Consider the following 14,202-nt stretch of genomic DNA (forward strand, 5'->3'; position numbering starts at 1 on the left):
AACGGCGGGTTGCAGAGCACTTGTGCTGTTGACTCTTTTGAATCTATCGACGGTTCTCCAACAAAGTGCTCATTTTCTTCCTCGTTGTAAGTAGTAGTGTTTGCGCATGTTGTTGAGTTTCAAAGAACATGCCACCTACTAGTGGCATGGTGGAGGAATTACACAATTTCCACATCTCTGCTGTCGCCGTGTGAATGGAGATTGCAATTAAAACGTTATCGTCGTGTAGATGTGTTCACAGAAACTGAAAAAATCCTGTTTTCATTGCATCGTCGTCGTGTAAACAGGGCCTAAGTGATGCTGTGATAGTCTGAGTTAATCAATGGGTTTGTGTTTGATGTCCATGTGACGTCCTCTAGGATGTGTGTTCCCAGGAATCTAAAATCAATCTTAATGAGAAGTCGCTGATGCTGCTTTTCTGCTTCCTCAACTCAGTGATATAGTGTCGATTCTCAACAAAAAAATCCAGTTTCTATACAGAAGTCTAAAGCCAATCTAGTCATACAGATTCAAAGTCAATAACATCCATTCAAAGTTGATTCTAGTTTTAAAAGATTGCTTTCAAATTTTGTTTATTCAGCTTAGTAAAACAATTTCTCTCCAATGAAACCCAGGCTATTGCATTGAGTGACTGACTTTTCAGCCATCTCTCCTTCTGAATGAGCATGCTCCATAGCAGACAGAAAGCACAAAGGAATAACAGAGCAACTTTGTTCAGCCTTTCTGTTCTCTGAAGCGTTGCTCCGTCTCACTCTCCAGTGGCCTAAATAAACCACAGACATGTCTCAACATCCAGCTGACGTCAGGCCTTTTTCCCCCAGTAACATCATCCACACTGAAGGGTTTGTTGTTCCCACAGCCTGGTGTTGCTAGCAGGCAGGTGTATTAGATTTTTGGGTGTCTGACTGACCAGTCACTGGTTAAGGTTGATTAAGCTGAAAATCGTCTGATTCCAGCCAACAGACAATTTATTGGTGCGTCTTTGAATCTCTTTGTCTGTAAAAGTATTTGTTGCTTTTTGTAGTTTTACACATTAACCGGCTTTTTAAAGAACAAGTGATCCTCATGGGGACCAAAGACTAGTCATGATGAGGCATCTTTATTTTTATGCCTCCTCCTGGTTGAAGCTTGTAGAACAGTTATTTACTTTTTTGTGACCTCCTGAAAGGCATATTTGTTTCTGGCATGGGGAAAAGGAGTCATAATTCTGCATAATTTGTGTATTCTGCTATGTGATCATGTGCCAGCATCTATAGTCTATGGGGACCTTCATTCATATACACCCATTGTTTTCCCTCTGTTTTGCCCCTTTCATTAGCTTCGTTCAGCTTTTAAAAATATATTCTTTTCTTTTTACAATTGCTTTCTTTCATTATTGTCCTCCATTCCTCCTTTTCCCAGGGAGCTGATGTCACAGACCCGGGCACTGAGACAGAGGAGAGTTTGGGGGCGTCTGACTCCACCCAGAGGCCTGCAGATTCCCAGACACCAAGCTGTAAGATCCAGGAAACCCTGTCAAAAACATGAACTGCATAGATCTGAATCATACTCTCTGCATGCACTCAAACCGTCTTGCCTTCCAATTAGTTATCAAGCTCTTAATGATGACTGGAAAAGATGTAAAACACGGGCGTGGCGCTGATGGTGTAGGGGTTAAGTGCGCGACCATGTACGCAGGCTACAGTCCTCGAGGAGGCTGTCCTGGGTTCGAGACCCGGACCTGGCGACATTTACCGAATGTCTCCCCCTCTCTCTACCCCCTTTCTTGTCTCCCTACTAGTGCAGAGGAAAAAAAAAAAGATGTAAAACATCTGCTGGAGGGGGAAAAAGTTAATCTGGCCAAAGTAAATCCTCCCCAACACCAGATGTTATTATTGAAACAAATCTTTTTAATTTTCTTTTACATATTTAAATGGCCAAACTCAGATTCCTTACAGTTGTGAAAAATATAGATTTAGATGGCATTTTTAATGCATCCTGCTTTTTTAATGAGACCTGGCTACAAGGGCAGTAAGAAAAGAGAGCAAACAAGCGAACCATGTGCAAAAAGCAGTGTCAGTGACTGAATGAACTCTTCCATTCATTAAAGATTTATGGCCTGACCTATGTTTAAATATGTGCCATATATTCAGAGTGAACTTTTGTATTTGCATTTTAAAAATTGACCTCAAATTGTGTGAGAAATGGGAAACTTAAGCCTGGAAACATGGAAATTATAAATAACAAATTTCCACAAACCCTGAATTATGATTAGATTGTCTTTTATTTAGTAATAAATATAACAAAAAATAAATTAACTAGAACATGCTCCAAAAAAGAAAAAACTAGCCAAGTTTAGGAGTTGTTCTTGTACAACCTGTACTTTAGAAAACTAGCTCAAAATCTCTGACAAACCATTCTTTAAAAAATGTAGATATTCCAAAGGTTTCATTTTAGATAATCCATTTATGTACCTCTTTTTTTCCTTTTATTTTTATATTTTATTAAGGTTTACTACTTTTAATTAGGGCTGCAACTAACGATTATTTTGCTAATCGATTAATCTGTTGACATTTTTTTCTATTAATCGATTAATAATGGGATAGCAAAAGGTGCTTAACAGGAGATTTTTACCAAATTTGAACCAGGTGAAGCTAAAGCTATGCCTCATGAGGAGTTCTGGATAGTTCTGCATATTTAATTTAAATGCTAAATGTATATATATATTTTCTGTACAGTTTTAGCCTAATTACTGAGTGGCTTGTTCTTCCAGCAAACGGCAGGTTTTAGAGTCTGTATACTACATTTAACAATTATTTGATTACTAAATTAGTTGACGGTTATTTCAATAATCCTATTATTTGTTTGAGCCCTACTTTTAACACCATATAATATCAATATTATTTACCTTGTTTTAGCCATTTAAAAACTTTATTAAATGTTCCTGCTTATTAGTTTTTTAATTAAATCTTTATCCAATGTTTCAGTTGAGGGGAGCCCAATGGAGGCCTTCTCAACAGAACAGCCAATCACAAGCTCTGGTGCACGTATGCCGCAGTCGCCACGGAGACCAGTGCAGCAGCTTCCGTCCCGGGTCAACATCCATCCCGCTCAGTCTTCAGAACTGGGACCACCTGCTCAGGTTCATGTAGGTACACTGCTAGCCTCTCTAGAAGATCTGTTGGACATTTTGATGTCACCTCTAACTTGTTCTGCGTCTTTAACAGCGTGTCCCTGTCCGTCGCCAGTCTGTGGGCCGACTAAATCCCAGCAGTGCTGTAAGTCCTTTTTTTGTTAATGTGAAATTTTGCTAGACATGCACCATAATTCTTCTTTTTACGAGCTATTATATAGAAAGACATAGAAAAATTATTCAAAATATTTTCCAGGCATCCTGCAATCAGGGGTAATTAATTATTTACATTAGAAAACATCACACCATGTATGTGAGAGCAAAGTGTTAGTAATGTTTTAAATCAAGGATAAAATTATGAAATATTTATATTGACAGCTAACATCTTATACATTGCCTGGCCAAAAAAAAAAGGTCACACATGAATATTTTGTGGGACCGCCTTTAGCTTTTATTACGACACGCATTCGCAGTGGCATTGTTTCAATAAGCTTCTGCAATGTCACAAGATTTATTTCCACCCATTGTTACATTCATTTTTTACCAAGATCTGCGCGAAGCCTTCTCCAGCACATCAGTGGGGTTAAGGTCGTCCATGTGTGAGAATGATGTCTCATGCTCCCCGAACCACTGTTTCACAATTCGAGCCCGATGAATCTTGGCATTGTCATCTTGGAATATGCCTGTGCCATCAGGGAAGAAAAAATCCATTGATGGAATAACCTGGTCATTCAGGTAGTCAGCTGACCTCATTCTTTCAACACATACTGTTGCTGAACCCTGACCTGACCACCTGCAGCAACCCCAGATCATAGCACTGCCCCCACAGGCTTGTACATCACTTCACCTGCCTTTCTTCTTACCTTGATGCGCCCATCACTCTGGAGCAGGATAAATCTGGACTTATCAGACCATTTGACCTTCTTCCATTGCTCCAGAGTCCAATCTTTATGCAAACTGAAGCCTTTTTTTCCAGTTAGCTTCACTGATTAGTGGTTTTCTTAAGGCTGCACAGTTGTTCAGTCTCAATCCCTTGAGATCCCTTCGAATTGCGCGTGTGGAAATGTTCTTACTTTCACTATTAAACATAGCCCGCAGTTCTACTGTTGTTTTTCTTTGATTTTATTTCACCAAACGTTTAAGTGACCGCCGATCACGATCATTCAGGGGTTTTTTCCGGCCACATTTCTTCCTCGAAGATGATGGGTCCCCACTATCCTTCCAGTTTGTAATAATGCGTTCTTAACCCAATTTTGGTAGTTTCTGCAATCTCCTTAGATGTTTTCTCTGCTTGATCCATTGATGATTTGACCTTTCTGAAAAGGACTGACATGTTTTCCACGACCACAGGATGTGTCTTTCGACATGGTTGTTTAAGAAATGAGAAGCAACTCATTGTACCGGTTAAATAACTTTGTGCCAGCTGAAACATAATCGCCCATGCAGTAATTATCCAATGGGAGGCTCGTATATATTTGTTTTGTGAAATCCAGGTGGTGACTTTATTTTTTTTTTGGCCAGGCAGTGTATTAGCTATCAGTGAGATTACAGGGGCCAGCATTATTAAAATGGCACTCTGTGTATTTTACCTAGGTAATATGAATCCTTACTTTAGTTCTGAGATTTCTAAAAAGCAGCCAAAATTTCTAAACCCAGCATGTTCTCTACCACACTAAGGCCGTAAGTCTTGCTCCCTCTCGCTCTCTCGCAGCCGCCATGAACCACAGTTTCTTTTTTTTCTTTTTTTTTTTTTTTTAATTTTTTTGCTTTCCTGGACTTTATTTTAAGTAACTGACTGATTCTGTTAATAGCCAGTGGAGAGTCATCTTCATTCAGTGTCAACGTCTGCTTCGAAGAGTGTAGTTGTTGCCATGGTCTGATAGCACATATGAATGGTACTTTCACTGATCAAAAAAAGATAGGATTTTAGAGTTTCCATCCAGACATTTCTAATCTAATTCTGGTGACCAGAACAGGCCAATTTTTTTCTTTTGCTTTTTAATTATAATCATAAATTTTGTGGTATTTGTGCGATTGTCGGTGTTAAATTGTGTGCTCTCCCCTCGCTCTGCAGCAGCATTTCTTTGAGGAAGATGACAGGATGGTTCCCAGCACTCCTACTCTGGTGCCTCCTCGTTCTGAAGGTTTTGAACAGGCCATCCAGTAAGTCTCAAAAAACTTTCAAATATGCATCTCCTCACCACACTTGGTTTTTTTCATGCCCCGCGCAATTTTTTTAAGTGAAATAATCAAGATGCATAACAGATTAAAGGGGAATCTGATGGGTTTTCATTCACACTGCTTTAGTTTGCCATGTTGCTTCACCTTGGGTTTGTTTTGTTTGTTTTGCTAGTTCTCCCCAGGTTGCTGGAGTCCCCCGCTTCAGGTTTGGCCTTTCAGAAGATGTGCCTCAAACCAGCTCCTCCTCACACTCTGACCTTGGACAGCTTGCCTCACAAGGAGGTGATCCATCACTCATTTAAAAAACTACATCTGTTTTTGCCAGCACCACACATGCAACTCTGAAAGTAAACATGAAAATAGTAAAGAAAAAAAGAAATGGGGTTTAATGCAACAAAGCAATAAAAAATAGAGGGAAGTGGTGACATTATTTGTTTCTTTAATTGCAAAACGATTCTTTTCTCCAGGCCTTGGGATGTATGAAAGTCCTCTGTTCTTGGCTACTCATGACGAGGAGTCAGGTGGACGCAGTGTTCCCACCACTCCACTGCAAGCTGCAGCACCAGGTTTCTGTCTCTGTCAGTCTGATATGAAGAGATTCGTTTGCTAAAGCTGGGAACTTGGTGAAAATTTAGATTGTAGAGTTTAACCAGTGTGTAAAGGTACGATTATGTTTTCTTTTATCTCCAGTAACCGTGTTCTCAGAGGCTGCACAGTCTGACACAACAGACCACGCCTTGCAATCAGTCCCCATGGTGAGCACATCAACACCCGGCTTTGTCCTGCCAGGAATTGCCGGGGCTGGGGAAGAGATTTTCCTGGAACCAGACACTGAAAGGTAATTATCACTCAAGGTCTCTTTCAACATTCGTTTCGGTATCTCACTATGGGACACGCCTCCAGCGCCTGTCCCCCAGAAGCTCTATTACATTACGCCAGTCTTGACTGGCAGGCGGAAGTGACGTCCGCTCCCATGGGAGGACTTCCTCCCAGTATAAAAGTCGACGTCACGTAGGTGATCTTCAGTCTAACACCTCTTCTCGCTCCCAGAAGCACCTCTCAGACGGTCATTACAGTAACTTGAGCTAGCTTAACTGTTCACAGAGCGAGCTAACAACTCGGTCGCCGAGCGCTTCTCAATAACTGTGCTCGACTGTTCTGAGTCCCTTTCAACGCTGGTCTGTCGCCAAACAGCAGCGCTGCAACTGGTCACCAAACTAGCTGCAACCTTAACGGAGCTTAAGAAGTTGTGTAACTTGCACTCGTTCTCACCATGAACAGAGTCAAACCACCATCTAGAACCTGCACATGTGGTAATCTCATAGCTGGGGCAGATACCCACTCTGTCTGCGCTTCGTGTCTGGGGCTACAACATGCCCAGGACGCGTTGGCGTCACCGGCGAGCTGCGAGCACTGTGCACGGCTCTCACTCAAGTCTCGTCGGCGCAGGCTAGCACGCCAAGCTAGCCTGTCGGAGGTTGATCCTATGATGGGGGTAGCCAATCCCCCGCCACCGGAGCTTCCTGGTACGGATGAGAGAGAGCCCACTTTGGCTGGAGCCAGTTGGGGTGATCAGCTCAACGCTGTCGCGCCACTGACTGACCCAGAGGAAGACGAGGCCACACTTCCAGGTTTCAGTACTCTTGCTAATGCCGAGTCTGAATCTGAAATGGAGTCCATCAGTCTCGGGTCTGACGACGACGAGCTGGACTGCGGGCCTTATGCCATCCAGTCGGTGGCAAAACCCTCGGCGACGGATGACACCAGCCGCTGCGGTTCCCCAAACCCGACGGCAACGGACCTGCATGATGTCTGCAGAAGGGCAGCAAAGAAGCTGGGCATCGAGTGGCCGGAAACCCTCACCGAAACTACCACATCTCGGTATGAGGGGAAGCAGCTTCCAAGAGCCAAATCTTCCAGCAGACAGCTGTTGCCGGTCTTTCCCGAGTGCCTCGAGGAAGCGACCCGGTCTTGGAGCAATCCTCTCACCGCCAAGAACCCCGCCCTGGGAGGGTCGGCGCTGGACTGGACGGGCATGGAGGCCGGCGGCTTTTCACATCTGCCTCCCGTAGAACCTCTGCTGGCATCTCACCTGCACCCATCGCAGAAGTCAGCCATGACAGCGGCAGGACCCACCCTTCCCTTCAAAGCTGACTCTTTTCAGTCCACTCTGAATGAGAAAAGCTACAAGGTGGTGGCTGCATCTGTTAAAGCCTTAAACGCTTCGTCTCTTCTCCTCGCTTACCAAGCGGAATTACAGGAGCAGATGACTGGCACACCGATGGCCGATTTGTGGGACGAGTTGTGCGTGGTGACAGATCTATGCCTGCGTCTCCACAGAAGTGCTGTCCAAGCATCCGGGAGAGCCATGGCCCTGATGGTCACTCAGGAGAGAGCTAGATGGCTGAACCTCTCTAGCCTGTCTCAGAGGGAAAAGAACCAGCTCCTCGACACCCCCGTGGACCCGAAGAGCTTATTCGGACCCACTGTGGCAGCCATGCAAAAACGCTGTGAGGAAAAGAAGAGGGAAGGTGAAGCGCTAAAGCTGTGTCTACCCAGGAAAGCTCCGCCTCCTCCCCCTCCTGCACCCCGTGTGCCGTTCGCTCAAGCGGCGGCTCGACCGGCCTACCGCATCCCCAAACGCCAGCCGCAGTCAGCGGACCGTGGGAAACAAACCGAGCTCAAAGGTTCTTGGGGAAGGAAGCCATTCGCTCCCCCGACAACGCCGGGGAACCAAGCGACCCCTTCCGCTACTGTGAGCGCAAAGAAAAAGAGGCGCGCTACCTAGGGAGCCATCTTCGGGGTGGGAGAGCAGGATCTGCCAGACACCTGCACCCCCCCTACCAGGACACGTCCTGTCCCAGTTCGAGTTCAGAACGCCACGTTCAAGGCAACTCAAACGGCCTGCAGAGCCGACGTTGGAGCTCACCGTTCAGAGCCGATCGAAGCGGAGGAGGATCAAAGCCACCGAGAGCTCAGTGGAGCCGCAGCTGTGGCCAGAAAGCACACACCAGTGCACAAACACATGCCAGTGTCTAAAAACACGACCTTCCCCCTTCACAACATGTTCAATAAAGTTGTTTTCTGGCCCGCATCCAGGCCTGGAGCCGAGGGCGCAGCCACAACAAAAAAACATAAAAAATATGTTAAAAATAACACAAGGACAGGACATGGCCGTGCAGCTGCACATGAGGCCACGAGGGGGAGCTCTCGCTCCAGCTTTGGCACAGCGGCAGGCTGGAGCTCCCGCTCCACCCCTGCCACAGCTGCACATGAGGCCTCAAGGGGGAGCTCTCACCCTACCTCTAACACAGCAGGCTGTTTTTTCTGTGGAAGAAGCAGACCTGGGACGAGCGCAGCTAGCAGTTGTAGCGGAACAGCAGATCCCTCAGCCGGTGTTGCGCAGTGTTTACACGGAAGCACCTTTAGGTCCACTGGCAAACAAGACTCAGCTGTGGCGAGCGTGTGGAGCATCAGATTGGGTGATAAAGACTGTATCCAAGGGATACAGGCTCCAATTTGTGACAGCCCCACCCCGTTTCAAGAGCATAGTACAGTCATACGCCCGGGGAGAGTCAGCTCGCGTCCTGCAAGAGGAAATAATTTCCCTGCAGCACAAAAGAGTTGTCCGGCTGGTACCGCAGGAGCAAAGCAGAGACGGGTTTTACTCCAGATACTTTCTCGTGCCGAAAAGGGGCGGGGGTCTGCGACCGATATTGGATCTGCGGGATCTGAACACATATCTGAGATGGTATTCGTTCAGGATGCTAACACACGCAGCTCTGATAAAGTTTGCGCGTCAAGGAGACTAGTTTGTCTCCATAGACTTGAAAGACGCATATTTCCATATCCCGATATACCCCCCTCACAGAAAATACCTCAGATTTGCGTTTCAGGGAGAGATATACGAGTACCTGGTACTTCCTTTTGGCCTCTCACTGAGCCCACGTGTGTTCGTGAAATGCACCGAGGCAGCCATCGCGCCTCTGAGGGAAAGGGGGATGCGTCTGGCGACGTATATAGACGATTGGCTGATTGCAGCTCAGTCTTTAGAGGAGCTCATGACGCATGCCGAGATGCTTACTTTACATCTGACAGCTCTGGGATTCACAATAAACTGGGAAAAGAGCATTTTAACCCCACTACAAACAATCACCTTCATTGGCCTGTCCCTGAATTCAGTCGAGTTCAGAGCGCGCCTCTCAGCGGAACGAGTAAAAGCCTTTCAGGCTTGTCTGGCACTTTTTCGCAGAGGCACACAGGTGAAATTCAGGTTATGCCTCAGACTGCTCGGTTTGATGGCGTCTGCGTTGGCGGTCATCACACTCGGCCGTCTACACATGCACCCGTTTCAAAGGTGGGTGGCGTCACTCAGCTTGAGCCCCACACGCCATGCTCACCGCAGCGTCCTGGTTTCTCTCATATGTGCATGCGCGCTGAGCCCGTGGAAGCGTCCCGGTTTTCTCAACACCGGCGTTACCATGGGAACCATCCTGACGAGGAAGGTAATTACCACAGACGCCTCGCTGACAGGCTGGGGAGCCACTCACGAGGGGATGATGGTAAACGGCGTTTGGAGTCCACAAACACAGACAGCTCACATAAATTGTCTGGAACTCCTGGCCGTGATGCTGGCACTGAGACACTTTCTGCCCTTTATCAAAGGGCACCATGTTTTGGTCAGAACGGACAACACAACAGTGGTTGCTTACATCAACAGACACGTAATTTACACGAGCTGGCATACAGACTGATAATCTGGACCAGCTCACACTTGCTGTCGCTAAGAGCGACTCACGTGCCAGGGGTAATGATCAGAGGCGAGGATCTGCTGTCAAGGGGCAATCCCCGCTACAAAGAGTGGAAACTCCACAGCGAGGTGATGACCCAGATATGGAAGAGGTACGGCCGAGCGGAGGTCGACCTCTTCGCATCAGGGGAAAATGCTCAGTGTCCGATGTTTTTCTCACTGACAGAGCAACAAGCTCCGCTTGGGCTGGATGCTCTAGCGCACAAATGGCCGCCGGCCCTACTGTACGCCTTTCCCCCGCTGGAACTGATCATTCCTACTCTCGCCAGGGTGCGAGAGGGGAAACACTCACTCATTCTGATAGCTCCCCGCTGGCCAGGGAAACATTGGCTAGCGGAGATTTTTCAGATGCTACACGGCGAGCCATGGCGGCTTCCCCTCCGCAGAGATCTCCTGACGCAGGCACGCGGAGAAATATTTCATCCGCATCCAGAGCGCATGGCCCTGTGGGCCTGGCCTGTGAGGGGTTAAATCTGGCTGCCAGTGGGCTTCCCCAGAGCGTTATTGACACAATTCAAAATGCAAGGGCCATTTCCACGCGTAACGTGTATGAGGGTAAATGGCAGGCATTCGTGGGTTGGTGCGCAAAACCTATGGTGAGCGTAATGCAAAGCCCTGTGTCGGACGTTTTAACTTTTCTGCAGGCACTGTTGGATAAAGGCTTGGCTTTTTCCACTGTGAAGGTGTACCTGGCTGCTATTTCAGCCTGTCACGTTGGCTTTGGTGACAAAACAGTGGGGCAGCACCCCCTGGTGTGTCAATTCATGAAAGGTGCACGACGGCTCCGTCCAGTGTCGAGGAGCCTCACTCCTTCATGGGATTTACCTATGGTACTCGATGCGTTGTCACGTGCACCGTTCGAACCGTTGCAGCAGGTTGAGCTCAAAGTGCTTTCCTTTAAAACGGTCTTATTGATTGCCCTGGTTTCTGCTAAGCGTGTGAGTGACATTCAAGCGCTCTCAGTTAACCCGTCCTGCATGCAGTTTCTGGGTGAATCAAGGGTTTTACTGAAACCTAATCCTGCCTTTATACCTAAGGTTGCTACGGCTCTGCCATGCCGTGCCCTTGAATTAATGGCTTTCTACCCACCACCATTCTCCTCTCAGGAGCATGAACGACTGCATACGCTCTGCCCAGTACGAGCTCTGCGGTTATATGTGAAAAAAACAGCAGATTTTCGTAAATCAGAGCAGCTGTTTGTGTCGTGGGCTTCACCACATAAAGGAAAGCCTCTCACAAAGCAACGTCTTTCGCATTGGGTAGTGGGGGCTATTATTATGGCTTATGAGAGCAGAGGCCTTGCACCCCCTGCAGGTCTGTGGGCTCATTCCACTCGTGGTGTGGCCTCATCCTGGGCATTGTTCCAGGGTATACCTGTGGAGGAAATATGTGAGGCTGCCAACTGGGCGACCCCTCACACCTTCTCTAGGTTCTATAAACTGGATGTCACCAGGCCCACACTGGCTCACACGGTTCTGGGTGTGGGTTCCACATTGCCATGAATGCAAGATGCAATCTGTTGGTCTTCGAGTGAGTTTATCTGGCAATACGGGAGCAGAAATATCCCATAGTGAGATACCGAAACGAATGTTGAAAGAGAACTTTAGGTTAAGGATTTAACCCCGGTTCTCTGAAACATGAGTGAGGTATCTCACCAGATCACCCTCCTTGCAGGGAGCGAGGAAGAGGTGTGCTTATTAAACTGAAGATCACCTACGAGACGTTGGCTTTTATACTGGGAGGAAGTCCTCCCATGGGAGCGGACGTCACTTCCGCCTGCCAGTCAAGACTGGCGTAATGTAATAGAGCTTCTGGGGGACAGGCGCTGGAGGCGTGTCCCATAGTGAGATACCTCACTCATGTTTCAGAGAACCGGGGTTAAATCCTTAACCTAAAGTTTTTTTCCTCAGTGTTTCCACAGGATCCTAAAGCGTTTTAAAGTCCTGAATTTAATAACCTACATGAAAGACCTTAAAATGTGCAGTTTCTCCATAGTATGTCTAAAATGACTTTTGCTGAGATCTTGAATTTGTTTGCTCCTTTATGAATTGCTTCTTCCATCACCTTTTTTTTTCCTGTCTTCATTCAGTCACTCCATGGGTATTATTGTATTTGCACTGTGAACAAACTACAACACCACAATGTTTGACTTGGTGAATGTTAACTTCTTCAAAAATCTATTAAAGGGCCATTTTATTATTTATTTTGTCCCGAGACAACTTTAAATTCAAGTTGAATTGGACCTGTGATCCTTCAATTGGGACTAAAACCAACAAACTGTGCTTTAAAGAATCTTTATATTAGTACTTAGAGCGGTGGTTCTCAGTCCTGGTCCTCAGGATCCACTCTGGTGCATGTTTTCGGTATTTCCTGGCTGCTTCATCCCTGAGCTGATGAATGGGTGGGTGATTAACAGGCTTCTGCTGAGTAGTCCAGTCATTTGAATCGGATGAGCTAGAGCACAGACACATCTAAAACATGAAGGTCAGTGGGCCATGAGGACCAGGGTTGAGAACCACTCATTTAGGACACTTCATTCCTCATTTGACCAAGTCCAAGAGTTATTGGTTTTGAAATAGAGCTGATCTAAGTGGGTCCAGATGCTAACAAAGCAGTGGCCCTACACCACACTGTACAGTTTTAAAGCCAGGTTCAACATTATGCTGTTTCACTATTTTTGGAACCAACCAAATAAAGACTTTGTTGCTCATCAGGACGGTTCAAACATAATGTTTTTCAGAATTTTATGCAACAAATGTGGAAATAATCTAGAAATTTAAGTCTGGAAACATTTTATAGTAAAAAAAAATCTTTGAACTGCTACAGAACAGAACTGAATGCTGCCAAATGACCCGGAATGATTTCTCCTTTCTTGGTTACATCTAGGCCTTCCTGTTGTAGGTCCATAACTGTTATGCTTTTATCCTAGACTCTCTCCTTGTTCATTCTCTTTCAATTTGCTGAAGTTCTTCCGAAGTTCAGCTCAAAATGCTCTACAAATCTTTCTGCCCTGAGATGATGTCTTGTCCTTTGTTCAGAGGGAATTTGTAACTAATTTACAATGCTTTGTTTCAAACAGCATGATCTGAATGCTAAACCAGTTAATTTACAACAACACCTTTTATGAATTAGGAGTTAGTTTCTGCCACTGTTGTATTTAATTATCTTTAAAAGACAGTTGGGCCTATGTAAGTACCCTTCAGGGTTCCTGATTGAATCTGGGAAAAAGGAACTCCTACATCTTGGTGCAACGTAAAGTCAAAGTTTGTGACCATTTGTAGATGATTTCCAGGTATGATCCTACATATATTTTTTCTAGGCCCAGTGCTGAAGCATCTGTGGATCATGTGGTGTCACAGGGAGACACGGAGGAGCCTAGCCAGCCTTCTGACAAATCTAGCCTTCCCTCCACCAGCCAGGAACCTTCCTCCAGCTCTGCAGGTAAACCTTTAGTCTTGAAACTCCACCCTGACGGCTGCTTGTGGTACCAGATGTGACTGCAAATGTCCCATCTCTGCAGATACGAGCAGCGCAGCACCTAAACCCTCTCGTCTTGGACCCACCAGACAACTGCTGCGCTGGCAAGACAGCCGTGGAGGTCGGATGAAGAGAGGAGGTAATAAATATAAAGTTTTTGCTCGTTATAATGGTCAGTGGTTCTTAAGAACCCATTTAAAACACTAGTTTAATGGCCATTCAGCATTTTGACACACGCAGCTCAACCGAACTGAGAGCATAAACCGGCTGAGATGGAGAGTTTCGTGGCCATTTCCCGCCTGTCTTCCAGGACAGCGCAACGGAGGAACATATCTGGACAGACAAAAGCTCGCAGGCGAACTTTTGCTCCACAAGGCCATTCCCAGAAGAGCTTGAAAGCTGGAAATCTGTCTGACACGAGAAGATCAGAGGATTTATTCACCGATCGAAGACCACGCTGACACCATGCGCAGGTGGAAACCCACAGAGGTTCTAATTCCAAGGAGATGAGTTTTCCTCCTTGTGTAATGCAGTCCACTAATGGTTCATCTTTTCCCCTCCTGGACGGATGAGAAATTACAGTTTTTTTTCTTTAATTTGATCACGGACGCATGATCCCCCC

At 46.2% G+C, this 14,202-nt stretch overlaps 1 protein-coding gene across 2 annotated transcripts in view; it reads left to right on the top strand.

Moving 5' to 3' along the window:
• tprb (translocated promoter region b, nuclear basket protein) overlaps positions 1 to 13,893 on the top strand; it is a 39,911-nt gene extending 26,018 nt beyond the window's left edge. The window contains exons 42-50 of one of the 2 annotated variants that reach the window (XM_047374295.1): positions 1,402 to 1,495; positions 2,967 to 3,127; positions 3,207 to 3,257; positions 5,190 to 5,275; positions 5,466 to 5,575; positions 5,761 to 5,859; positions 5,984 to 6,131; positions 13,423 to 13,544; positions 13,624 to 13,893. In XM_047374295.1, the coding sequence (XP_047230251.1) occupies positions 1,402 to 1,495; positions 2,967 to 3,127; positions 3,207 to 3,257; positions 5,190 to 5,275; positions 5,466 to 5,575; positions 5,761 to 5,859; positions 5,984 to 6,131; positions 13,423 to 13,544; positions 13,624 to 13,787 (1,035 nt within the window). In that variant the 3' untranslated portion in view covers positions 13,788 to 13,893. Of the gene's footprint in view, positions 1 to 1,401; positions 1,496 to 2,966; positions 3,128 to 3,206; positions 3,258 to 5,186; positions 5,276 to 5,465; positions 5,576 to 5,760; positions 5,860 to 5,983; positions 6,132 to 13,422; positions 13,545 to 13,623 lie in introns of both variants that reach the window. The other variant, XM_047374294.1, reaches the window with a different exon arrangement.
• The last annotated feature ends 309 nt before the right edge of the window (positions 13,894 to 14,202 follow it).

Source organism: Girardinichthys multiradiatus, chromosome 9 (assembly GCF_021462225.1).
Source record: "Girardinichthys multiradiatus isolate DD_20200921_A chromosome 9, DD_fGirMul_XY1, whole genome shotgun sequence".
Taxonomy (NCBI): Eukaryota; Metazoa; Chordata; class Actinopteri; order Cyprinodontiformes; family Goodeidae; genus Girardinichthys; species Girardinichthys multiradiatus.